Raw genomic sequence first — 26,967 nt, forward strand, 5'->3', positions numbered from 1 at the left:
GCCGCGTGTACACCCGCGGCAAATAGAGCATGCCGCGGGTGAGGACGGGAGATTTCACGGTGCGGAATTCCGCACCATGAGCATTGAGCTATTAGGTTCAATAGAACCTAATAGCTGCGGGCAACGCGGTGGATTTTTGCCGCATATTATGTGGCGGAAATCTGTCCGTGGGAAGGAGGCCTAATCGTCCAAATCCTCCTGGAGCATTAGGGTATATCACATGGGACAAGAATGATTTTCGGTGTGGACTTTGCGCAAGGTGAATCAGCAGCATTTACAATATAAGCCATGGGGATGAGAGTTTAGCAAATCTCCCCCGCAGAGTGCAGACGATCTCCCCGAGGGATACGCTGTGGACTTTATATCCGCAGCAGGTTAACTATGTGCTGCAGATTTCACCTTTTTGAATCCAAAGTGTGAAATCTGCGGCAAGTCCACCCAAAATGCAAGACAAAATCTATAACATTAAACTGTGAATTAAATGACTGCTAATCTTTGTGTGACTTGGTTGCTTACGGCTCCAGGTGACCCCCTCGCTGGCGCTCCTTGAGGCTGACGCTGCGGCCGGCACTGGCTTCCCCGCGGACAGCTGCAGATCACTGGTCCTATCAGGTAATAATCCAGTCCTTAATGTCTGTTCCTTCTGTCCTCCAATCCAACGTATTGGGCCCCTAGTTGGGTCTCCGCTGCGCTCTTTGTCTGCCTGGTCTTTGCTACAGGATAGATCTCCTTGGACTATGACTTTCTGTTGCCTCTTCTTTCTTCTTCATCTGCCACTGTCACCATTTCTCCTCTTCTGGCTTCTCCAGCTGTTCCTGGCAAAATCCAATCCAGTAGGGTTAGCTTCTTGTCAGCAGCAGCAACAGTTCTCATCTGGCTTCAAGATGGCGTCTGACTGACCAACTGCCACTTTTTCTTCTGGAAGCTCCGCCCACTTCAAGCTCCGCCCACTTCACTGCACTACACAGAGGATAACTGTTATGTCTTGTCTCACAAGAGCTAAATTAAAGGGCCCATGTCGCTCCATTACAATATATATATATATATATATGAATGTAAATGATGATAGTGCAAGGACTGATTATCACTGGTTAAGCTTGTACAATGCATGTATGTTATAAAACAGTATGTTTTATTTCTGGGTTTTCAGTGTTTTTTTCCTTGCATCTCATAAGTTAAAAACTCCCCACAGTGAGATCTCAGCTTTAGGGCTCATTCATACGGGCGCATGCTATTTTGGTCTGTGTGTAATTTGTGCTTTTTTTCACTTGTGCAAAAAAAAGGCCCAACTGATGTCCGCTCTTCTTCACACGGTCTTCTGGCATAAATGCAGTGAATATGCATTTGACAGCCGTAGGATAGTTTTTTTTATGCATCTATAGATTTGAATGTGCAATTTTGGTGTGTAAATATGGAATAAAATAAGACATGCTGAAAAACACCGCACACATGAATACACCAATGCAAATCAATGGTGTTGTAGGTTGTCCGTATTATGTCCATTAAATATATGAGGTTTCAAGCTGGGTTTACACATTCTGGTTAAAAAAACGTAACCGCTGCGCAGTTGTTTGGGGTTTTCAATTGATAGTTAATGACTGTGTGATTTAGTAAATAAATTACTGTAATATCGGGAAGAGGTGGGGCGTTAACCACCGACATGGAGAAACATCTCTGAGAGGAGTTCCCAAATTCAATATCCTGGCCTTCTGTTGGCATCCGCTGCCTCTTATCATCCAGTACTTACTGTTGCTGCCCTGGATCAGCCTCGCCCTCGATCTGTGGTGGAGCTTCAAGGACCAGCTGCCCATATCTCGCACTGCGGTCCAATACGGCTTAGCCACATGTCAGCTAAATGACTGTGTATATGTGTATATACATATATATATTATCTATCTATATATAGATGCATATATAGCGATATAGTTAGTTATCTGTGGCAAAAAAAAAAAATGCATACCGTACGTTTAACTTCTTAGGCCAAGTCGATGATTATTATCATCCAAGCAGTTATTTTCCTGTTACTATAGCAATTATACTCTTGTATATAGGAGACAGTATTCTAGTAGTTATATTATTATATATAGGAGACAGTATTCTAGTAGTTATATTATTGTATATAGGAGACAATATTCTTGTAGTTATATTCTTTTACATAGGAGACAGCATTATAGTAGTTATATTCCTGTACATAGATGGCAGTGTTCTAGTAATTATATCTTTGTACATAGTAGACCATATTCTAGTAGCTGCATTCTTCTACATAGGGGACAATATTCTAGTAGTTATATTCTTGTACATAGGAGACAGTATTATAGTAGTTATATTCTTGTACATAGGAGACAGTATCCTAGTAGTTATAGTCTTGTGCATAAGAGACAGTATACTAGTAAATATATTCCTGCTAATAGGTGAAAGTATAGTAGTAGTTATATTCTTGTACATAGCGGGCAGTATTATATTAGTTATATTCTTGTATGTAACAGACAGTATTCTAGTAGTTATATTCTTGTACTTAGGAGACAGTATTCTAGTAGTTATATTCTTGTACATAGGGGACAGTATTCTAGTAGTTATATTCTTGTACACAGGGGGGGAACAGTATTCTAGTAGTAATATTCTTGTACATAGGAGACATTAGTAAAGTAGTTATATTTTTGTACATAAGGGGCAGTTCTATAGTAGTTATATTCTTCTACGTAGTTATATTTTAGTAGTTATATTCTTGTACATAGGGGGCAGTATTATATTAGTTATATTCTTGTATGTAACAGACAGTATTCTAGTAGTTATATTACTTTATATAGGGGGCAGTATTCTAGTAATAAAATCTTTGTACATAGTAGTCCGTATTCTAGTACTTATATTCTTGTACATGAGACAGTATTATAGTAGTTGCATTCTTGTACATACGGGGCAGTACTGTAACAGTTATATTCTTGTACATAGGGGACAGTATTATAGTAGTTATATTCCTGTACTTAGTGGGCAGTACTATAGTAGTTAGATTCTTGGGTACTGGTGTATCTTGTCTCCACCACGAAAATGGGTGTAGACCAGGGATTGTGCTGTGGAAGGTATAGGGAACACCTACAGCTGCTGATTGGCTTGGCTCCTGTCTCTGCTGTGCTATGCCTCCTTTTCAGCTTCAAGCGGCTTCACCACTGGGCTCCTTGCAATGCCCCCAGCTGTGACATCATGGGATGGCTTCGCCTGTGTTCAGTGGGAGCAGCATCAGCACCGTAGAGGGGAAGGGGTATGGAGTGGCGTAATAAATACCTTATTTGACAGCAGCACTCCACAATGCCCCTGAAATAAAGGGGGTGCGAGATAACTGACCACTGTATGCAGGCAGTCAGCTGTGAGGTAACCACTGCTTGGTATCTGTCAGCTGTGAGATAACTGGCCACTGTATGCAGGCAGTCAGCTGTGAGGTAACCACTGTATGCAGACTGTCGGCTGTGGGGTAACTGGAGGATGAGGCTGTGATGACCGGAGGAACAGAGATGGTTATTAATGGTTACCGGGACGCTGGTGTTTCCTCAGTGTAACTAGTTAGGTGGTTGTTAGACATCCTTGGGGCGCCTCACTACCTCGGTGTAACTAGTGAGGTGGTTGTTAGACATCCTTGGGGCGCCTCACTACCTCGGTGTAACTAGTTAGGTGGTGGTTAGACATCCTTGGGGCCCCTCACTACCTCGGTGTAACTAGTGAGGTGGTTGTTAGACATCCTTGGGGCGCCTCACTACCTCGGTGTAACTAGTTAGGTGGTTTATAGACATCCTTGGGGCGCCTCACTACCTCGGTGTAACTAGTTAGGTGGTTGTTAGACATCCTTGGGGCGCCTCACTACCTCGGTGTGACTAGTTAGGTGGCTGTTAGACATCCTTGGGGCGCCTCACTACCTGGATGTGTGTTTACATTTATGGGATCGAGGTAATGGAGAGCTGTGGGTACTGCCATGAGGGCTCATATTGTGCCGCTCTCATCCATTTATGGTTGTTTTAGTCAGAAATCAGTACAAATTCCTTGCATCCAGGAAATACAGTTTCCTGCAATAGGGCAAGACTCCAGTGAGCCTCTCATATTGAAAGTAGGCCCGGCTCAATAAAGAAGGATCCCGGTACGGCTTATATGTGCATGAGTTAAAGGGACCCGGCTGTGAAGGGGTTAATAAGTTAATTTCAGCTGTTTATGATCCTGAGGTAGTTAAATTGCTAATCACATAGATGAGGGCAGAGTTGCCGGTCATTTTGATACCCCCCTTTTTTCAATTTGAGGTTGTCCCCTTTAAGGGTGATACCACAGAAGGAGTCTATCTCCTCTCAGTGATTTATCATCTATCTTACCCCAAGCAGTCTTCTCTGAATGCTGAGGCGCTCCTGAGCTGCTGGCATTAAGATATGCATCATGTGACTACATTGGCTTTGATATGGCACTTCGGTCATGTGATGCAGTATTCGGATAACTTCTTATTGGTTGGGGTTTTAATCCTTTGGTTTCCGGTTTGGCGTTACCGATGGGATCTAAGGCATCCTACTATTATTTAGGACTATCCTTATTTTTAGAGTAGGTGGGAGGAAGGAATCTCCGGATGTTGGTGTAATACACTACTTAGATGATTGTTGTTTATGGGGCATCAGGGTAATGAGGGGTGCACAAGTTTTAGAGGGCATGTGGTCAGGATGGAGGATTTTGGGGGTGCTGCTGGCGAACGGAAAAAATCCCATGGCCATGTACTCGGTTGGAATTTTTAGGTATTCAATTGATAGCATTGTGATGGTTGTTCTAATTGCCAATGTCAGGGGTGTATAGTTTATGGGTTTAATTAGTCAGACATTACGTATGAAGGACGATTACATGGAGGGAGTGCAGTAAATGGTCCCTGGTCAATGGATAATGGCGATCACATAAAAATATTTTAAAAAGTTGAAGTTTCATCTTCCCTCACCAATGCGATCGGTGAGAGAAAATGAAACTTTTTACCGGAGGCCCGCATATTTGAACCCCAACGTAATCCTTCTCCATGGACCTTCCTGGCTTCTGCGCATGCGACCGCCAGCAAAATGCCAGACACATTCGCTAGAGCCAGGGAGCCCGGGAAATTTAAAATCTCCTTGCTCCCGGCAATCAAAGGTCATCGAGAGCCTGGAGCAGTGACCAGGGGCCTCGTTGAGCGGTCCCCGGTCACCTGATAAAAAAGGAAGCGATCTACCTCAGGCCAGTCTTATACGACTGGATAGAAATTTCCGACTCCACATGCGTCTGATTTGCGGTAATACGCGGATGAATCAAATCAATGGATTACGCAATTCTCCACAGACTAGAGGGTCGGAATTACGTAATCCACTCGCAGAAAACAGAACGCTGCATGTTCTATTTTATCACGGATATCCGTGACATAGAGTCCATTGTGCTCCATGGTCACGTATAAACCCACAACTCATACGCAGTTATATTATGTACGGGCTGCGGGTACCCGTGTCATTCCTAAGCGACAGCGCAGGAAATACAAACAAAAAATGGTGTATTACACATGGCTGCCTGTGTAAGTATGCAGTTATGCGCAGTACATTACACGGCCATATGTAGCGCCACAGCCAGGCACACAGCTGGGATCCGCTGCGGGCCTTCACAAGCGGATTCTACATACAGCCGTGTGAGCCTGGCGTTATTCAGACCGCTACCAGTAATACGTAATTTACAAGAAGCCCTGGCAACTCTCACCTTCCTGCAGTTCCAGGAGCAGCTTGTTCAGCGCCTTCTGTGTGAGACCGCCGCACCTCACCAAGATTACAAAGCCTCACAGACCACCACTTTCTACACCCCATCCCTGCCGCTGAGGTCAAGAAATACCCCCCAAAAAAGCATGGGAGGAGGAGGGATACCTCATGTTTAAATGCCCCATGTGCCCATCCCCAGCAGCCTCTGTAATTACCCTTGTCTTCGGACACGCCACACAGTTTACATTATTACTTTTGTCTAAGATTTTACAATGGCGCCATCTGCTGGCTAGAGCCAGTACTGCGATGTGTGACATGCTGGAGAGGCCCCCCGACAACAGAGCGGCCAGTAATATACAGTAAGAATACCCTGCCGGACATCTTCTGACATCGAAGCTGTACAGGCTTCAATCAGAATGTCTTCAGATGTCAGACAGTGGGTTGGAAAGCGTTAAGCATCTTTAATTCTACAGCTTCAAAATGTTCAATAAAAAATTAAATTTGAAAAAAAATCTGATCTTGATATTTTTTCACTGTTTGGGTTAGTGTGCTAAGCAGCCCTGGTGTTTCTCTACTCTACCTTGGATTTCAGGTAGGAGGATATATGGCACCAATTTTAGCCTTTGTGTTGTAGATGTCCAGTCTGTCATCTAGTGGTCCCGACACGATAAGGAAATCTATGCATAGACTCTGCATCTCCTGCTATCAACCTCTCCCGATTATTTGTGAGACTCATACTCCACCACAGGAGGATTTTTTTCAACCTCTGAGGCAAATCATTTATTTGGCCTAGTTTAAATCTAACTTTAAAGTTAAAAGATTCAAGCCTAAGCAATTCAATCTGCGGCCCAGAACTTGAGCCATAAAGTCCAGAGGGAGGTTCCCGACACTGCTGCGGTGCGGGCCAATAATCTTGCTGTATCCGCTTCGCAGATAAATTTTCCTGCCTAGCCTATCTCCTGCACAATGTCTAATTCTTCTGGCAAAGAGACAAAAGACTGCTGCAATGTAGTTGCTTGGCAGATTCGCTGGTGGCCCTATCGAACCAGGTAAAGACAAAAACAGGTTGTAGTGCCGAACCCTCTGCCCCAAAGGAAACTTTGGCTAGGGATTCAAAATTTTTGGCTCCTGCCTCCCTAAAGAACGAGGCATCAGCCATAGGCACTACTGGTAAAGACGAAATGATACAAGATATCTAAATGCTTTTGTTTGGTGAAGTGTTTGCTGGGAAGGTTTCATTCCCTAGCTAAAAGGTCCTCAAATTCTGTATGGGAAGGGAAGACCTTTGGGCGTCTGAAGGTAAAGGTTTTCTCAGATGAAGTATGTGTCAGACCCTTCAGGTGAAGGTTCACTTTCACTGCAAGTATTAGGCTACCAACCAGAGAGGAGAGTTTAGAGACCTGTTCCTCATTCAAGTCCAAATCCAAGTGAGACTCAGATAGTTCGGCTTTAACGCGATGGCGATGTAGGGGTGCTTGAAGATTGCTTTGAACTAGTAGGCCTAACCTACTTCCAGGACCTACCACCGGAAAGGTACGCATGGGGAAATAGTCATTGTTTGTTACACACTGTGGCAGTAGACAGTGCGGTCCAGCCTGTGTATAATAGCATTGGACGTCAGAATTGATGGCAGCGTTTGAAGGGTTAACAAACCCCGATGAGCAGCACTGCTTCTCAAGGCTATTGTGGGCGGGTATCGGCTGTAAAAAATAGCTGACACCTGCATGGTATAGAGCGGGATCGACCCGTGATCACCCTCCATTACACACCTTGAACCTCCAGGATGTAACTATATGCCCTGCAGTGGTATGGGGTTAATGGTTATAGCGCACATTCTGATGCATGGAATGCATTAGTTACATCATCCTGCAATACTAAAGAGGAGCGGTTGTGTATAGAGTGTACTTCATTTGTGAATTTACAATGAAGGCCTATATACTGGACACAAATATGAATCCTTCCACACAAGAGAGAAGAACCCAACAACAAAGCAGGACTGATAGAAGAAATGAATGACAAGTCATGTAATGAGATATCAAATACATTGTCTCAGGTCTTTAGAATGTTATGTACAGAATATACAGACGGGGGGGGGGGGGCACAGTTATTCAGGATGTGTGTATGGGGGCGCTGAAGAGTCAGTTCCACTCATTGCGATACTGTTCTTGTCACTGAGGGCTCTGGTCACGGTGCTGGCAAGGGAATGCAGAACTTTTCTGGACAACCTCATTCTACCGTCGGTCGGATCACGGCCAAATTATTTCACTGGTTAGATAAGGAACAGACCGTTATCATTTCACACTGTTACCTGCAAGGAAACAAAAATCGGGCAGGACATGATTTGTATTCGCTCTACTTATAGTAAATCTCCATGGTCAAACTATTGTATGTAATCACATGAAGAACCCTAAAAGAGAAGGTATATGTTTGCCTAAACTTGTGTGATCCCAGCGGGGTCTACATTCACTTTATGTAGATTTACTTCTCGAAGTTTGAGAATGGTCCAAGGCTGGACAGAAGCTTCACCTGAGGCTGAGATTCCTCACTGACAGATTAATAAACAGGGGTCATATTTGAGGGCGGCATTCATCTTCTTAGTCTACAGTCACATTTGCATTGGGGATTCCATTTTCCTTCTCTGTTTATGCAAGCTGAAAAAGGGAATCCTCTGGACAAATGGTTCAATGACCGAATGAACCCCATTGACTATAATATGGGTTCTGCTTGGCTCTTGCAGACATTTCATGTTGGATCTGCGCTGGAACTGAGCGGGATGATTAAACACAATGATAAGTGAACGAGCTCACAATGACTGTTAGTCCTGCTGAATCTCATTCTGTTATTGGCTTTTGTTTAAACCCAACAATTATCTTCACTTTCGCTCATTTGAACCATTTTTTGATGGATATCGTAATAAGGCAGCATTACTCAGAGCATCGTACTATTCCTGGCAGCCCTACTGAGTACTGCAGCATTGTCGCATTCACGTCAATGGGACGGCTAGAGATAGTCGAGCTCTTGTGTCACGGTTTTCTATTGTAAACAGAAGTGTGAACCAACACTTGGCATTATTGGAGCGTGTCTGCACTTGGGTTGTGTAGGATGATCTTGGATCACGTGTACCGTCATTACATATATTACAAGGAGCAGACTGGCTGTATGTTTATTACTAAATCTATAGCCTATATATGATTCTATCTATCTATCTATCTATCTCGCGCTCTCGTCTACCTATCGTGAGCTGCTGGGATTTCCTGGCAAAGTTTCCATTTGAGTTAATACTACTGATATGAGCAGAGATCCCAATGATAAACTCTTTCCCACACAGTTTACATATTACTAACTAGAGGTATAAATGTGAGGTTCTTGGCGCACATTTTATTCCAATTGTGCGAGCCCATCTGCCCCGTCACGGCGACCTCATTCAGATGGGTCCCTACACTAAGACTAGATTTGTAGAAGAGGAGATACTCAGATGTGGCATGTGTCACTTCTCCATGTGGCTCATGTCATCCTCTGTCAGAGCACAGAATCACATTGTCCTCTATATGCATCAATATGATGCAGAACCTTCTAATAACTGATCTAGTTTGCAGTTGTTACACTGCACACATTGTATCTATACACTTCTAGGTGGCTTTTATTCTACATTATGTGCTTCATTCCAGCAGGAGCCTTGCTGTATGCTACCTTATATAATAACACATGGACAGATAATACTGATGTGAGTGACTATACAGGTAAAGTATCACACTGCTATGGTAAAGCATTCCCCGGGAATATATAACTAGCTGCTAGATAACCCGTCACTAGAGCTCTAACCTGTTATCCTCATCTATGATCAGGAGCATCTTTACACTGTGCGCCCCCTGCAGGGCAGAACCAGAGATCAGCGCTCAGGATTCTGTAGGGTCACAGTGATGATATAAGAAGGTCAGAGCGCATGTAGTGATCAGTTATGTATCTGCTATATAAATGCTACTTACATATAACCAGAGAATCCCTATAAAGCCGACCAATTACACTGGAGATCTCCTGTTCTACATATACAGTGTCAGTATAGGGACCCATCTCCATAAGGGGCCCTGGAGGGCCTGATGGGAAGAGAAATGTCATTTACATCCTGCTCTGCTTATTTAGTGACAATACTGAGTGTAATTGGAAGGCTTTGTCCATTGCAGCTTGTCCTGTATTCTGCTTCTTCTGTACGGTCAGTCACATCAGGGTCAGAACTTATCACATAATACAGTCACATAAACATTAACAGGATACAATAAGAAGCTTATACTGAAGATACTACTATTATCTCAAGCAATTAACAATACATTATACTTTATTATATATACTGTGTACATATATACAATGACATTAACATAACATTAATTACATTGAAGAGCATCACATATACACATATTCATATAATATCCATACAGGCATAAATATACACATTACCAATGCAAACAATATATACATTAAATATATAACATGAATACATTTGTGGGCACCAATCATATATACAGATATTGATGTGCTAATGCAATACACAGAAACATTAACAGGATATAGAAACATATCACATATGTATTACAGAATTATTAGTACATGGATGTGTATGCATATATAGATACTCACAGTCTTCAGATGTGAAGGCAGCCTAACTCATGGGAGAGATGCTTTTGTTACCATTATACTCTATACATATATTATATGACAGAAATAATAGTACACAGATGTATATGCATATATAGGTACATATACACTTTTATATACTCAGTCTTCTGGCTCCCTAAGGATATAACATAAATACATGCGTGGGCATCAATCATATATACAGATATTGATGTGCTAATGCACGGAAACATTACCAGGATATAGAAACATATCACATATATATTACAGAATTAATAGTACACGGATGTATATGCATGTATAGATACAGTTACACTTATATATACTCACAGTCTTCAGATGTGAAGGCAGCCTAACCCATGGGAGAGATACTTTTGTTATATATTATATACATGGACATCAGTATATCCAAACTTTATATAAAAATAAACAGGCATAACACCAAAAAGTAAAGTACAAATATTATACGTATAAACACTGTGTGCACATTATGTGTAGATTGTGTATAAATATATCTAAAACATGTGGACATTTATAATATGTACAGACATTGCAATATTAATAATACATACACAAACACTATATACAAGAATATGTTATGTACATTGCATATGATATTACCAACATGAATATAAATTACATATGTGGACATTGCAGAATATATATACACCATTATATACATGCAGACAGTATATACAAGCAGAACAAATGAGTATTCAAAACAGGTTGTAATGCTAATGATTAACATATGTTTACGCCTTAAGGTGTAGGTTACAGACGTGCTACTATTCAGACGTGTGATTTCAAAGACACAAAAAGAATGAAACTACTAGCAGACATGTATGTGATAATGCCTCATGTCCACGGACACGCACGGTTTCAAAGTGTGGAATCCCGCAGTGGTTTCCACCCGTGCCCAAAGCCATGAGGCCTAAAAAACATTTTCTTACTTGTCCGAAGCCAGTGTGGGTCTTTTCTGTCCACGGCCAGATCTTCTTTCTTCTGCACTGCGGGTGCGCTGTGCTTTTTTTTTAACATTTAAATCTCCTGTTTTCCCGCGGATCTGCTGCACATCCACAGTGTCAGCTTCAATGGAAGCCGTCAGTGCTGGATCCACAGAAAAATGGAGCATGCTGTGATTTTTTTTTTTCCTGCATGTACGATTTGCATGCCAGGAAAAATTGACATCCACATGGTTTTAGTTATTTTGTAGTGCTAATGCATCCCTATGGGTGGCTTGATTTGCGGATCTCTCGCATGGGTGCCTCATGAGAACGAGGTGTGGGGGTACATAGAAAAACATTGCACATACAAGCATATAATATTAAACACGTTAACTATTTAGCTGCTGCTTATGCTAGCAGGGTGCTATATCTTGCCCAGGCTAGGAGACTTAATACATGTGTCCCCTTATTCATTTTAACTATTTAGCTGCTGCTTATACTAGCAGGGTGCTATATCTTGCCCAGTCTAGGAGACTTAATACATATGTCCCCTTATTCATTTTAACTGTTTAGCTGCTGCTTATACTAGCAGGGTTGTATATCTTGCCCAGGCTAGGATACTTAATACATGTGTCCCCTTATTCAGATGAAGTATTTAGCTGCTGCTTATACTAGCAGGGTGCTATATCTTGCCCAGTCTAGGAGACTTAATACATATGTCCCCTAATTCATTTTAACTATTTAGCTGCTGCTTATACTAGCAGGCTGCTATATAATAAATATATGCTTTGTATTATGCTTTCAGGGACTTATATTATGTGGGGATCTTTTTAATGTAATGTGTTTTTATGATTTGTGTATTTCTGTGTTTTTCACATTATTATACTTACCTGGCTTCCCATTGATCCCTATTATGAACTCATCTTGTCCTTTGGCTTCGGTCATGTTCTCTTGGCATCACTTGCTTTCAGCTCTATATCAACAAAATAATTTGATATTTGTGACTGATAGGCTGTGATTGCTGTGATATATCTATACGAGAGGCCACATTGACACGTAACCATAGAAAGCAAGAGAAGACCTCTATATCCTCAGAGATAAAGACCCAAAATAGGACTTACAAGTGAGGAGCCTGCGGGCAGCAAATGCCCTCCATAGGGAATAAGTGCTCGTTCACCTGGGCGTATTCGCACAACATAAAACCCACACAAATTTTGCATGCATAATCCTCAGTAAATAGAACCCATTGATCTCAATTTCATGCAATCTGCGATCGCGTGAAAAATCTGCAACATGACCTTTCCTGGTGTCATTTGTGCACCGCAAGAGCCTATTGAAATCAATCCACTCAACATTTGTGTGCGCAAACATGTGGCAAATACATGCCAAAGCCGGCAAAATAAGCGGGCATCAGTGCATTCCAGTCACACAAAATGCTGCGTATTTCTGTGGCTGAAATGCCCTTACGCCCGTGTGAATGAGCCCCAAACACAGGACAACTATAGATCTTCTACTCGAGCTTCCAGTATAGATCTCCATCACATGTCTACTAGTACTGAATGGAGAGAAGAACATCACCCACCAATAACTGACTGCACACAACTGACAACTTTCAATTTGATGACCAGCAATCCTATTGGTGGTCGTCTCCTGACGTTACTATGGCAACATAAACAATTTATAAGGAAATACCTCTATGTCATGAGACAGCATGTACATTTACTATCTATATAGGATTGCTATTATGACGCCTATTTTCCATAAAGAATAAAACTATCAGGTAATTGGTAGTTTTGAGTTCAAGTAAAATATATTAATAAATCTATATTTTATATATGATACTGCATTTCATGTAACGCTACAGCACAGTGCACCTCCTCCCCCTCCATGCGGACTCTATAACCCAGTTCCCATCTACTTACTGTATTGTTGGATGAAGAAGCGATGTATCATTTCCTCTGGTCTCAGATGTGCCTCCACCTCTTCAGAGTCAGTGCTGTTGTTCAGGTGGCAGAGAGAGTGATGTCATACCACTTATGGCAGATGTCTTGGTTACGATGAGGTCACAACACTGGAGTTCTGTAAGTGCTTAAAGAGGTATTCCAGTAATATAAAGTTACTCATAGGATAGGGCATAACTAAAGTTACAATCAAAATTATCCCCCCCCCTGCAAATTAGGCTTGTCAGATTTAAGAACTTACGGCTGTTTGTAAAACTCAATCAAATAAAAGCAATTTAAATAAATCTACACAACTGATATAAAAGTGGTTTCTCCAAGTTGAAGATAGAATGCCACTTTTAAAACCTCCTGCAGTCTGAGAAGTATTCAGCCCCTTCATGACGAGCGTCTTCAGGGCTTATTCAGACGACCGTATATCGGATAGGTATTCATGAGAGGGGGCAGGGCGGGGCGGGGACAGAGCTAAGTTTCCAGACCTAGCTCTGCCCTGCCTCGCCCCTCCCTTTGCAAATAGTGCCGAGGGGTGGAGAGGGCGTGGGAGCTCAGTGCACTACTCCCATCTCTTCCAGCCTCCTCCCCCTGCAGAGAGGGACACCGTATATTGGCCGGGCGTGAATACCTGGCCAATATACGGTCGTCTGAGTAAGCCCTTAGGCTGTATTTACACCAGCGGTAATAATCCGGGGGTTCTGTGTTGTTGCGCCGCGCACAGAACCTGCGTGTTTAAAGAACCAATTATTTTCAGTGGATTCGCTCTCATCCAGCAATGTTTCGCTCGTACCAATACAGTGAAAGTGAAAAATCACAGTTTGTCTTATTTTTGGGTGATTTTGTCTGCAAGGATCACCCAGTATTCTGTAGAGGAGACAAAAATACTGCATTACACTCATCTGCAAATGCAGTTCTCATGAGTTTGATGTGTTTTTCCATTTTAACTATTGAAGGCATGAGCAATTGTTTTCATGAGTGACAAACACGTTCAGCGATGCAAATCGCACGTTTTTAAAGGGGAAGCGCATTGCAGAAGCCTGTAAATCTGCGGTTTACGAGTGCGATATAGGTCTGAGTTATCACACTTGCCTGTGTACATATAACCTCATGCCCCATTTACATGAAACAACTGTCGGCTAAACGATCTGCGCGAACATGTGACGTCACCGCTGGTTGTTCGCGCTCGTGCAGAACGTTTAGACAGGCAGATCATCACATTCTGTGAGAAGCACGGAGCGGGGGGGTTAGTCGCAGCGAGAAGTAAGCAAACAGCAATGATTATTATGCTGGTTGAAACGAAAAGTAAACTAATAGCGCACGATGGCTGCGCATTTACACGCAAGGATTACGGCGCAATTTCTTTTGTTTGAACTAATTTAGAATGGAGCATTAGTACTTAGTAGGGCAGCGTCTGGCTTCCAGCTGTGTCTCTAGGGGCGTTCAGCGCCTCGTTATCTTTCTGTATCCCTTTCCTTGTCTATAAAAAGTAATAATCTCTTCTCTTAGGCCCAATGCCCATGGACGGACTTTTGCTGCGGAATTCGCAGTCAGACGCCCGCCGCGAAATCCGCAGCAATGTCCGTCCATTGACATGCAATGTTAAAAGATTCTTCCCTGCCCACTGGCGGAAATTAACTGTGATTTTCCGTTTGCGGGGGTGAGTCGCAGCAGGTTCTATTTAGTGCAGAAAAACGCACAGACAGTTTCCATTGCAGTCAATGGAAGCTGACCGGCCGTCAGCACTTTCGCAGTAGTATCGCAGGAATCCGTGTTAGAGCCCAGCGCTGGCGCGTTACGCCCTGCCCCAGCCGAAACACTCGTAGCGGATCCGGATAGGCGAGTATAGAGTCTCTGGGGGTCACCAGGTCTGATTCCGCTGTGAGATTTCGCAGTCGGATTCCGACCCGGCCGCGGGCAGGAGGACTTACAGGGGTTTTCCAGGGAAATACTATTGAAGATCTTTCCTCGGGATATCAATAGTTGATCGGCTGGGGTCTGTTAATGGGTGTCTCTCGTCTACCCATCTCACACCTACCGCCTCCCACCTACCTGTCTCACATCTCGCATCTATAGTCTATGCTTATTTAACCCCTTCAGTTCTGTGTAAATGTCTCTTCTCAGAGTCAGTGCTGACATTTTCACTACAGGATACGGTTTACTAGTAGATACATGACTATAAATGTGCTTTCAGGCCAGCTGTCACCTTTCTGTTCAGCGGCTCACTGTAAATAGATGTTTCTCATATTCTATTATATACACACAATTTTACAATCTCCTGTAATTGATGCTTATGTCTTCCGTTCCGAAGCAAGTGTGTGCATAGAGCTGTATAAAAATGAGAAATCAGTACGGTATGTACCGTATTTTCCGGACTATAAGGCGCACATAAAATGCTGAGAATTTCTCAGAAATAGAAAGTGCGCCTTATAATCCGGTGCGCCTTATATATGAACCCGGTTCATACAGGATCCTTTACCTCTATCGTGGGCGGCATACCACAGCACACACCATGCTCCTCCCCCCCCCCCCCCCCGTTCGCAAGTCAAACAAGTAGTAGTATGGAGCGGGATCGCGGGTGGATCCCGCTCCATACAACGTCGGGTGCCGGCTGTTCTTACAGCGGGCACCCGGCGGCAGCAGTTCCGACGAGCCGCGCCGCTTGTCAGAACTGTTAACACTTTAAATACCGCTCTGACAGCGGTATTTAAAGTGTTAACAGTTCTAACGAGCGGCGCGGCTCATCAGAACTGCTGCCGCCGGGTGCCCGCTGTAAGAAACAGCCGGCACCCGACGTTCAGGGGGCCCGTACAGCGTCCCACGATGAGATCGCGGGACGCTGTGCGGTTGCTAGGCAGCCGGGGACCTCCTGAAAGGCCCCAGGGCTGTCTATGCAGAGTGCCCATCTAGCGCACGACTTGCATATCTGTGCTTTAGCGTTAACTATACCCACTACCCCAAAAAATGCCTCCTGTTAAGAGACATGCTTATGATGCAGGTTTCAAGCTTAAAGCTATAAGTTATGCAGTAGAACATGGAAATAGGGCAGCTGCAAGAGAATTCAACATTAATGAATCCATGGTGCGTAAGTGGAGAAAACAAGAAGATGTCCTCCGCCAAGTAAGGAAGACCAAAATGAGTTTCCGAGGAAACAAAGCAAGGTGGCCACAGTTGGAGGACAAAATAGAACAGTGGGTTATGGAACAGAGAAACGCAGGTAGAAGCGTCTCCACTGTCTCTATTCGACTCAAAGCCACTGCTTTAGCACGTGACATGGAGATCAAGGACTTTCGAGGAGGTCCTTCATGGTGCTTTCGTTTCATGAAAAGGCGTCATCTCTCCATTCGCACCAGAACTACTGTGTGCCAGCAATTACCAAAGGATTATGAAGAGAAGCTGGCCATTTTTCGTACCTACTGCATAACCAAGATAAATGAAAAAAATATCCAGCCAGAACACATTATTAACATGGATGAGGTTCCCCTCACTTTCGATATCCCCGTAAACCGTACTGTTGAGAAAACAGGGACCAGTACGATATCTATACGTACCACAGGAAATGAGAAGTCATCTTTCACTGTAGTTCTCGCTTGTCAGGCTAATGGCCAGAAACTACCACCCATGGTAATTTTCAAGAGGAAGACTTTGCCTAAAGAAAATTTTCCTGCTGGTGTCATCATTAAGGCTAACCCAAAGGGCTGGATGGATGAGGAGAAGATGAGTGAGTGGCTGAGGGAGGTCTACGTCAAGAGACCGGGTGGCTTTTTTCACAAATTCCCATCCCTATTGGTCTGTGACTCGATGCGCGCCCACGTGACCGATACTGTCAAAGCCCAAGTGAAGAAAACTAATTCGGAGCTTGCTGTCATCCCTGGTGGATTAACCAAAGAGCTCCAGCCGCTAGATATCAGCATCAACAGGTCATTTAAAGTTAAATTGCGAGCTGCATGGGAGCATTGGATGACAGAAGGTGACCACACATTCACCAACACAGGGAGGCAACGCCGTGCGAGTTATGCCACTATGTGCCAGTGGATCGTGGATGCCTGGAAGAATGTATCAGTCTCCAGTGTCATCCGAGCTTTCAGGAAGGCTGGAATCACCACTGAAGAGCCTAGCAGCAGCAACGAGACCGACTCGGATAATGAAGAGGAGGACCCCATGCTTGATGCCGAAATCGCCCAACTGTTCAACTCCGACACTGAAGATGACGGATTTGATGGATTTCTGGTGGAGGAATGAACTGAAAAAGTACGGTAAACGTTTTGATTTGCAATTACAGCTGAACCAGTTGCAAGTTATTGTTAAAAAGTGTAATAAATTTTGACTTGCAGTCTGAGCAATGGTTTATTTAACGGTAATGTGCTGCGCCTTATAATCCGGTGCGCCTTATATATGAAACAGGATTGCTTATAAGGCGCTCATAGAAAGTGCGCCTTATAATCCGGTGCGCCTTATAGTCCGGAAAATACGGTAATCTTTAATCCTTAAAAGGAAGCTGTCACTAGGTTCATGCCACCCAAACCCACGGGCAGCATGAACCCAGGACAGAGATGCCCATTTGGCATGTGTCTTGTTTTATTCTGAACCGCTGCTGCGCTACAGAAAGAAATCTACTTAGAAGTTTGACGCAACACTCAAGTGAGGGGGCCGAGCCGCAGCGGGCGCTCCTTGCCGGTAGTATCCAGCCTTGGCAGATCTTCTCCTTGCTTGTGTATATTGAGTATTATTTTTGTATACCATGTGTGTTATCGGTGGGGAAACTCATTTAATATATTCTGTAAGGGAAAGGAGTATAGATTGTATATTCTCTAAATGTTGTTGGGCTAATTATGCATCTGTCAGACCCGTCTTACATATTTAATCTTCCCTCTCAAATGCTCTTGTTTTATTTCTAGTTGCATAAAAAGAAATCCTGCAGATCATGAATAGAACCATCTCAAAGCCAAGAGAAACCCAGAGAGAAAACAGTCCTGTAACCGGTAATACATGTATAATATTAAAGTGCAGTGCTAAATGGAAGCCAATTAAAGTCTAGTGAAGTAGAATACTTCACAAAGATCTGTTACCGGGTCGGAGGGAGAAGGGGGTATATAACCTGCAGTTGTTCTCTGCCGTCCCTCTGATCCATTGGTTCTGGGTACTGTTTTTGGTTGTCTAAGGTGGCTGATATAACCTGCTATACCTGCTCTCTGATTGGCCAGCACTGATCACATGAGCAACACTGGTCAATCAGAGAGCAGTGCACAGTATACATTAGATAGTTAGAAAACTGCAACAGCCATCTTGGGCGCCTGAAAAATGTGACCTGGAATTCGTGAATCGGATAGATGGCAGAGAAGAACAACTGCAAGTAATATACCCTCCTTCAGTCCAGGGTAGAAGTTTGGTCCTGAAACCAGAGGGTTGCTATAAAGCACTAATCTCAGGATTGTCTTGGCACCTATCCACAAAATAGGTGCCGAAAGTCTGATTGGTGAGGGTCTCGCCACCGAAACCAGCACTGATGCCAAGAACAGGGTCGCCGTATCCGCCTCTCCTGGTGCATGAATGAAGGTGCGGATGACTGTTTGCTTCTGCTCAATTCCTTTCAATCGGGCTGCCGGAGAAAGCTCAGGACAAGCACTTAAGCAGGACCACAGAATGTAATGGACTGGCATTGTACATGCTCAGCCGCCACACTAGTCAAGCTGCTCCTCACTGCGGGGTTTGAAGTGAGCAGCAGAGAGGGACACGGGATTGGCGTTTTTGGGATCGGTGGGTGTCCCAGTGGTGAGATTCGCGCTGCTGATCAGACTTTATCAACTGTTCTGTGGATAGGTGGTCGGTCCGTTCTGGAAATACCCATTTACAACTAAAAAAACAAGTCCTCCTAGCCAATGTTATATTCCAGTACCGGCCTGTGGAAGTGGTTTTATCCTTCCACTTAGTAGACATTGCTGAGTAGTTTGTAAACCCGATCACTAAACTGAATCATAAACTAATGCTTAATTTTCTAGAATTTTTTTTCAGCTCTATGCTGAATTAGGGGAAAAAAGCTATTCATACTTTGATCTGTTGCTCTTAAGAAGCTAGTGGTACACTTGATGGATGAACTGTACTTTTCCCGCAATATCATGGTAGAAATTGTTACCATTTCTGCTTCGTTTTCTAGACACTGTCCAAGCGCCATTGTCCAAGAGAACCAGATTTGTTGGACCTGGAGGATATCATTTTAAAAAAACCTTCAAGCTGAAACAGGTGAGTGACACAGCTTCACCCCTTTGTGTATTATGGCTTGGTGGGTCTGAGGTACTTAGAGGAGGGACCGTTGTCTGAGATTGTCCATCCATTAGGCCGCCATATGATTACCATGTATTACGTGTGTTCTGTATGCCCGTATGAAAGGTGGTAACTCGCAGGCAATTAATCGCATTGCCTTACGCAGTTCCTCTCAAATTAGCGTATCGGAATTGTGTAATACATGAGCGCAAAACAGAACGCAGCATGTTGTATTTTTGCCACATATATGCACATGATAGAGCCAATACGTGTATATATATATATATGGGCTTGTATATACACATACCCATATGCAATTACATTGGGGTGAGCGCCCCCTAAGGTAGATTGGTCAGTTTTAAATGTGTTAGTGGTAACCCTTACTAGGCTGTAAAGAAAGGGTGAGTCAGGGTGATGATGGGGAATGTATGTCTGCTTAACAATTGTGTTTTATTAATGGTGTCATGTCTGAGCTGAGGTAGCTGAGCTCTGAGGTGACTGGGCGCTGCTCTGAGGTGACTGAGCTCTGAGGTGACTGAGCGCTGCGCTGAGGTAACTGAGCTCTGAGGTGACTGAGCGCTGCGCTGAGGTAACTGAGCGCTGCAGGAGACTGTTCTGAGGTAACTGTCCACTGTCAGCTCTGAGGTAACTACTGCTTGGTATCTGTCAGCTGCGAGATAACTGACCGCTGTATGCAGACTGTCGGCTGTGGGGTAACCGGAGGATGAGGCTGTGATGACCGGAGGAACAGAGATGGTTAATAATGGTTACTGGGAGGTTGGTGTTTCCTCAGTGTAACTAGTTAGGTGGTTGTTAGACATCCTTGGGGTGCCTCACCACCTGGATGTAACTAGTTAGGTGGTTGTTAGACATCCTTGGGGTGCCTCACTACCTTGGTGTAACTAGTTAGGTGGTTGTTAGACATCCTTGGGGTGCCTCACTACCTGGATGTAACTAGTTAGGTGGTTGTTAGACATCCTTGGGGTGCCTCACCACCTGGATGTAACTAGTTAGGTGGTTGTTAGACATCCTTGGGGCGCCTCACTACCTCGGTGTAACTAGTTAGGTGGTTGTTAGACATCCTTGGGGCACCTCATTACCTCGGTGTAACTAGATAGGTGGTTGTTAGACATCCTTAGGGCGCCTCACTACCTCGCTCTAACTAGTTAGCTGGTTGTTAGACATCCTTGGGGCGCCTCACTACCTCGGTGTAACTAGTTAGGTGGTGGTTAGACATCCTTGGGGCCCCTCACTACCTCGGTGTAACTAGTTAGGTGGTGGTTAGACATCCTTGGGGCACCTCACTACCTTGGTGTAACTGGTCAGGTGGTTGTTAGACATCCTTGGGGCGCCTCACTACCTCGGTGTAACTAGTTAGGTGGTTGTTAGACATCCTTGGGGCACCTCACTAACTCGGTGTAACTAGTTAGGTGGTGGTTAGACATCCTTGGGGCACCTCATTACCTCGCTGTAACTAGTTGATGAGGTCACTGTCATGTGATCAGGGGCGGAGCATGTAACTCACCGACAGACGGGTGGTCGTTAGTATTTTGATTGTTTTTTCAATCAACATATGTAATGCCTAATAAATTAACCCATACAAGGGAAAGCATTGGTTTTACTAGTCGCGCTATGGTCTTGAAGGGGTCCAGCTCGAAAAAGGCCTTATTGATCAGAACTTACCGTGCATTCACAAGGTTAAAGGGAAAAATCTATTTCTACATCTTACAAAATCAAATGTGGATTCTGGAGTAAAAGCCTGAACGTGTTACACATAATTTACGTTGTTTACTACCTGCCTTCTCCTGATTAATGGTATTTGTCTTCCATTCACTCTAGGCAACCCTGTGTCAGCAGTAGTTACCTGTAATCTTTTTGTCGTACCAGCACTAAGAAAGATGCAGGGAATCCTGGATCCAAGACCTACAATCATCAAAGCCAGGGTATTTATACCGCCCATGTTATATGGAGAGCGGAATTCGTATCTGCCGTTCCATCGCTATTTATTGCAGTCACCCCTATTAGGAAATGTTATACACCTCTAAAACAGTGTGTGTTTCATGTCCAAGTGTCTAGTGAGGCGGCTCTATACACGTACAAAGGGTCTTTATTTTGAGAATTTACCATATAAAGCAGTTATATGACTTTACATCAACATGAATGTCTCTGTATATGAAGACACAAAATAGCTGCTCAATTTCCATTACTTTGCCGCTGTTTGAAAACTTATATTGTTTTTGTTTTATAAGTAAATGTTAAAGTGACCCTCCAGTTTTCTGGACAAAATTCTGCAATGGAGCCGGAGGAGGAACGTGGGTGTGTATATTATCTGCAGTTGTTCTTCTCTGCCGTCTTTCCAATTTGCAGTTCCAGGTCCTCTTTTCGGGCATTCAAGATGGCCGATTCAGTCTTCAATCTAGCTAATCTCTACAGTGTATTGGTAGTCTTAGACTAACGATGCATTATACCTGTTCGCTGACTTGCCAATGGACAATCAGAGAGCAGTGCATTAGGTAGTTAGAAAATAGCTGTAGCCATCTTGGACAGGTGGAGCCACGGCCTGAAACTGGCAGATTGGGAGGCGTGGCATAGAAGAACAAGTGCAGGTAATTTACCCTCCACTTCGTTAGGTACAAGGACAGAATTTTGAAGGTTTACTTTAAGAGGGATTTTCAACGATGGGATGTTTCAACGGTGGGGGTATGACTGCTGGGACCCCCAGTGTTCAGTGTTCCTGAGACTGGGGGACCTGCGTCCCGCTTATTTCACAGTTCAGCATACATCGTCTCGCTTCTGCAGGGAAGCAGGGAATAGAGCTGCTGGTCACACAGAACAGGCTGATTCCTCTCAACGGTGCAGGCAGATAGCCGAGTGCTGTGCTGTGTTTGCCTATATGTCTGACCTATTGAAATGAATGGAGTAGTGCCACTCCATTCATTTCAACGGGGCAGACAGAAATAGCCGAGTGCTGTGCTCGACTATTATTGTCTGCTTCATTCATTTCAAAGGGGCAAACAGCCAAGCACAGCAATCGGACGATCCCACTGATCTATCAGTTTTCACTGGATGGGTGAAAACTGGAAAAAATGTCCCATCGCCCGGAATACCGCTTTAAGGAAAAACTCCAGGTAAATGTGTATGTGATTAAGGCCGATTTCACATCGGAGACGGAGGTTCAGTCGCAGATTCGGCTCAAAGTACTGGAAGAAAAAGTGCTGCATGCAGAGCTTTTTCTTTCATCTAAAGTTAGGCAGCCGAGTGGAAAACAGACGGACCTCATTATAATCAATGGGGTCTGTCTGGTGCTTGTGGTGCTGTCCAGAGAATGAGCCATTTGGTTGCGGAGATTCCCCTTTCCTGCTCCCCGAACAGAGCACAAAAGTGGAACCATGGCTGCAGATATAAAACCACCCTAACTTTACACTATACGGTCTTTGTGTTCCCCAATTTCACTACTACAATATGTTGCTAACAATTGGAGGATGTTATGTTAAAGGGGTTGTACTGTTTTAAAAAAAAAAAACATTTTCGTGTACCCTATTAGGGAATTATGAGTTAACCCTTTCCAATCAACTGTCTGACAGCTTCCGACATTCTGATTAAAGCCTGAAGACGTCCGACAGGGTATTTTTACTGTATATTGTCGGCTGCTCCGTCATCAGAGCCTCTTAGGTACACCACATACTGCAGTGCTGGTTTTAGCCAGCAGGTGGCGCTCTTGTATAATGACAGAAAGAAAAAGCCTCATAGGAATCCAAAATTAGATTAGAAGAGGGCATTGAGGGTCCCTGTCTCCTGAGGAGTGGAGAGCAGTTAGAAAGAATGTCTCCTGATCTGGAGGACTTGACCTGCCCTGCATTACACAGACCTCTTACTCATTTTAATGGGCTGTGTGTAATGCTCAATTTCACCATGGCTTATTTTTGTGCTTGAAGAAACTAGTAATTTAATTGGTATGCAAGCAGAACACCAGCTCCACTTGTACGGAGTTACATCCTGTATTATTCTCCAGAGCTGCATTCCCAATTCTTCAGGTTTCATTGCCAAAATACCCTATGATTTATTACTGGATGTATGTCTGGATATATATTGGCATATTTGGGAAATGTGATTTTCACATCAGGCACTGAATAGTTTCACTGCATCATAGGAGTGCAATGGGGACCAGCAGAATTATGGGCACAGCTCTTGATTATAATGCAGACTGTAAGTCATGATCAGTACAAGATAAGTAATGCTATATATTTACAAAGTCCTCTTTAGACCATTCCTTTTTGTTAGAAGGGACCCTCATTAAAAATAAGCTAATCCCAGTTTGTCCAACTGCTGGACCCCAAGCAAACCACTGGAATCTATGAGGGAAAAGACAGCAAGGGGAACTTCTACACTTGTCCATTGCTATCAGTGGCATGTCTGTGTAATACATAGATGTGTCTGTTTTTTCAGATGCTCCTAGCTGCCGCTCTTCACTCTCGTAGATGGTATTTAAAGTTGGACAGATGATTGAAATACAACAAGAAAAATAGGTGAATATGACTGAATATAGGAGAACATTTTCTTTTCTGTCTTGCAGTTATCTTGTGATGTAAAGTTGGATCCTCGCCCAGAGTACCATCGCTGCATACTTACGTGGCATCACCAAGAGCCACTGCCTTGGGCACAAAGTACAGGTCTCTATTGACTACATATAACTGGACACTTCTATCAGTTAGGTTGTACTGGATATTTTAATAACATTGCCATCAACTTGATAATATAACTAGCAGATATCACACAGTCAGAAAGTGCCATGGCGGGGTGCCCACCCCTACAGCTTCTAACAAAAAATAACTGCATAACCGGTAATGGAAGCCACCATTTTCTTTTCTTAGGGTAGCTTTTCACAGGATGACTTTCGGGTATGTAAGCGTTCGAAAGCCATTCCAACAACTAAGACTTCTGTACTTTCACACGGGAGCGATAGTCGTTCAGTTAATGGAGGCGAAGCGCGCTGGAGATCTCTTCCAGCTGTCAACCTCCGTTTACTGTGAACAAACAGTTGTTCAATGAGAACTCACTAGTTGCTTTGTTACACTTAGCCAAAACAAAATGATCAATGAGCAATTTCTCGCTCAATCGAATCCTGCGTTATTGCACAGAAAAACTATCAGTCAAAATTGCTAGTTCGAACGATTTTTCAGCCAATAGTTGGCACAGGTGAAGCCACCCTTAGGCTCCTTTTAGACTTGTAAAGGTTGATTTCTATTAGCCCTGCAAGGAAGAAGAGGGATTTGAATGGAAATATGCTGGTGGATGACTCGCTATAAAGCAAAAAGAATTTATCATATCAGTCATGGAAGAAGTAAAAAAAAAAACTGACCAAATGGTGGCAAGAACCATTTTTAGGAAAGGTTCCTATAGCTTGCTTGTATGGTAAAGCGTTAACAGTCGATGTGGCAAAACATTGCAAAAAGAACAGGCGTGGTGCATAATATGGTGTAAAAATACATTGGGATGAAATGGAAATCCGCTGGCTCTATTCTATATTGTATCATCAGGAGATCTGAAAATCCTTTAGCTGGAAACCTGACCTTGATTGCCAAACAGACATTACTCAACCCGTCACCACAATAGATGACCACTAAGGGTCCCACTACCTACATCAAGAAAGTCAGAGGAGTCAACTTGAATTATACACAGTATATTGTACCTTACATTGTTTTAGTTTTTACTTTATGTTCCTAAGGACCAAAAAAATGGATGCCAGGTTTGGAAAATCTTTTTATAGTTCCCATAAATATCATAGAATCGTGGATTTGGAAGGGACCTCCATGGTCATCCGGTCCAACTCCTTGCTCAATGCAGGATCACTAAATCATACCAGACAGATGTCTGTCCAGCCTCTGTTTGAAGACTTCCATTGAAGTAGAACTCACCACCTCCCGTGGTAACCTGTTCCACCCATTGATCACCCTGACTGTCGAATATCTAATTTGTGTCTCCTCCCTTTCACTTTCATCCCATTGCTTCTAGTCTTTCCTTGTGCAGATGAGAATAGGGCTGATCTCTCTGCACTGTGACAACCCATCAGATATTTGTAGACCGCTATTAAGTCTCCTCTCAGCCTTCACTTTTGCAAGCTAAACATTCCCAGATGCTTTAACCGTACCTAACAGGACATGGTTTGCAGACCGCTCACTATCCTGGTAGCTCTTCTCTGAACTTAATCCAGTTTGTCTATTTTTTTTAAAATTGGGGTGCCCAGAACTGGACACAGTATTCCAGCTGAGGTCTGACTAAGGAAGAGTAGAGGGAGATAATTACCTCATATGATCTAGACTCTATGCTTCTCTTAATACATCACAGAATTGTGTTTTTCATTTTTGCTGCTACGTCACAGTGTTGACTCATGTTCAGTCTGTGATCTATTAGTATAGTCAACTACTTCCTCCAGACCCTAAAGACGAATAACCCATCACACTAGAAGGTTAATCATTAGCCACTAGGTAGAGTAAGCTGATTAATGAACCAGTCTTTACATTACGTCGACTGATCCAGACACCAAGAACTCCCATATAGGAAATGTCCATTGTCATCTTGTCTTACGAGGAGTGTGCTAACGTCTATGTCTTCTCCACGCAGGTAATCAGATGAGCAGTCGCCTGATGAGTATGCGCAGTGCCAATGGACTGTTGATGCTACCTCCAAAGACAGAGCAGTATGTGGAACTTCACAAGGGAGAGGTGGTGGATGTCATGGTCATCGGAAGGCTATGATGACAAAAGCAAGAGAGAAGCATTGATGCATGTCCACATATCATTGACTGTATCCTGTAATATGCAACGGCACAGCTAGTTTTTATGATTTGGATAAAGTTGATCAGTGTAGTCAACATCTTGAACTAAATTTCAAAAACTGACTTTGAGGAGAAAAACTGAAAAAAAAATCCCCCCCCCCCCAAAAAAAAACCTTATAAAAAAAAAACTCTTATAAAACCTTATTCTGATTATATCAAGGCAACTTTTCCTTCATTGCAATTGCTTTGTGTGTTAAAATGCTAGGTCTAATAGCAGTAGCTTTTAGTAGACAGCAGTAGATGCCTGCAAAAGTTGTGTTTCTCTCATCCTTAAAGTACAAATACTTAAGCTCTTAACCAAGGCTGTCTGCTTACTTTATACTAGCTTAGATGACACTGCTGTTTCCCTTATCAGTATGCTTCATAACCGCTTCACAAGAGAGCTCTGCTTGTTCTTTATCTTGTATAACGTGTTGATGTGCCAAGTGGTTGCATCTGGATCCAGACTCCCATCTTCTTAACAAGGAGGAGAGACGTCCTGGCAATCACTCCGCTCAGTACTATTGGGCAGTAACTGAATACCTTTTCTTTGAAAAAAAAATTGCTTCCTTAAGTGCTGACAGCCTTTTTAACCTATACATTTAAGAAATGTACAGAAAAAAAAATCAAAAACTGATCTTGTACAG

General features: G+C 43.4%; 1 protein-coding gene across 1 annotated transcript; it reads left to right on the forward strand.

The window, feature by feature from the left end:
* Positions 1 to 522: 522 nt before the first annotated feature.
* LOC136601688 (gephyrin-like) lies at positions 523 to 26,388 on the forward strand. The gene is made up of 6 exons (XM_066588840.1): positions 523 to 612; positions 18,144 to 18,227; positions 19,400 to 19,485; positions 21,346 to 21,449; positions 24,080 to 24,176; positions 26,128 to 26,388. The coding sequence occupies exons 4-6, from the start codon at positions 21,405 to 21,407 to the stop codon at positions 26,259 to 26,261; spliced, it is 276 nt and encodes a 91-aa protein (XP_066444937.1). The 5' UTR covers positions 523 to 612; positions 18,144 to 18,227; positions 19,400 to 19,485; positions 21,346 to 21,404; the 3' UTR covers positions 26,262 to 26,388.
* Positions 26,389 to 26,967: the final 579 nt, after the last annotated feature.

Source organism: Eleutherodactylus coqui, unplaced genomic scaffold (assembly GCF_035609145.1).
Source record: "Eleutherodactylus coqui strain aEleCoq1 unplaced genomic scaffold, aEleCoq1.hap1 HAP1_SCAFFOLD_24, whole genome shotgun sequence".
Lineage (NCBI taxonomy): Eukaryota > Metazoa > Chordata > Amphibia > Anura > Eleutherodactylidae > Eleutherodactylus > Eleutherodactylus coqui.

What these genes read in the sequence shown, in the direction of transcription:
- LOC136601688 (XM_066588840.1), top strand. Translation starts at nt 21,405, where the DNA reads ATGCAGGGAATCCTGGATCCAAGACCTACAATCATCAAAGCCAGG. An exon ending in CTACAATCATCAAAGCCAGG is followed by an intron (nt 21,450 to 24,079) that starts GTATTTATACCG and finishes TCTGTCTTGCAG; the next exon opens with TTATCTTGTGATGTAAAGTT. An exon ending in GCCTTGGGCACAAAGTACAG is followed by an intron (nt 24,177 to 26,127) that starts GTCTCTATTGAC and finishes TTCTCCACGCAG; the next exon opens with GTAATCAGATGAGCAGTCGC.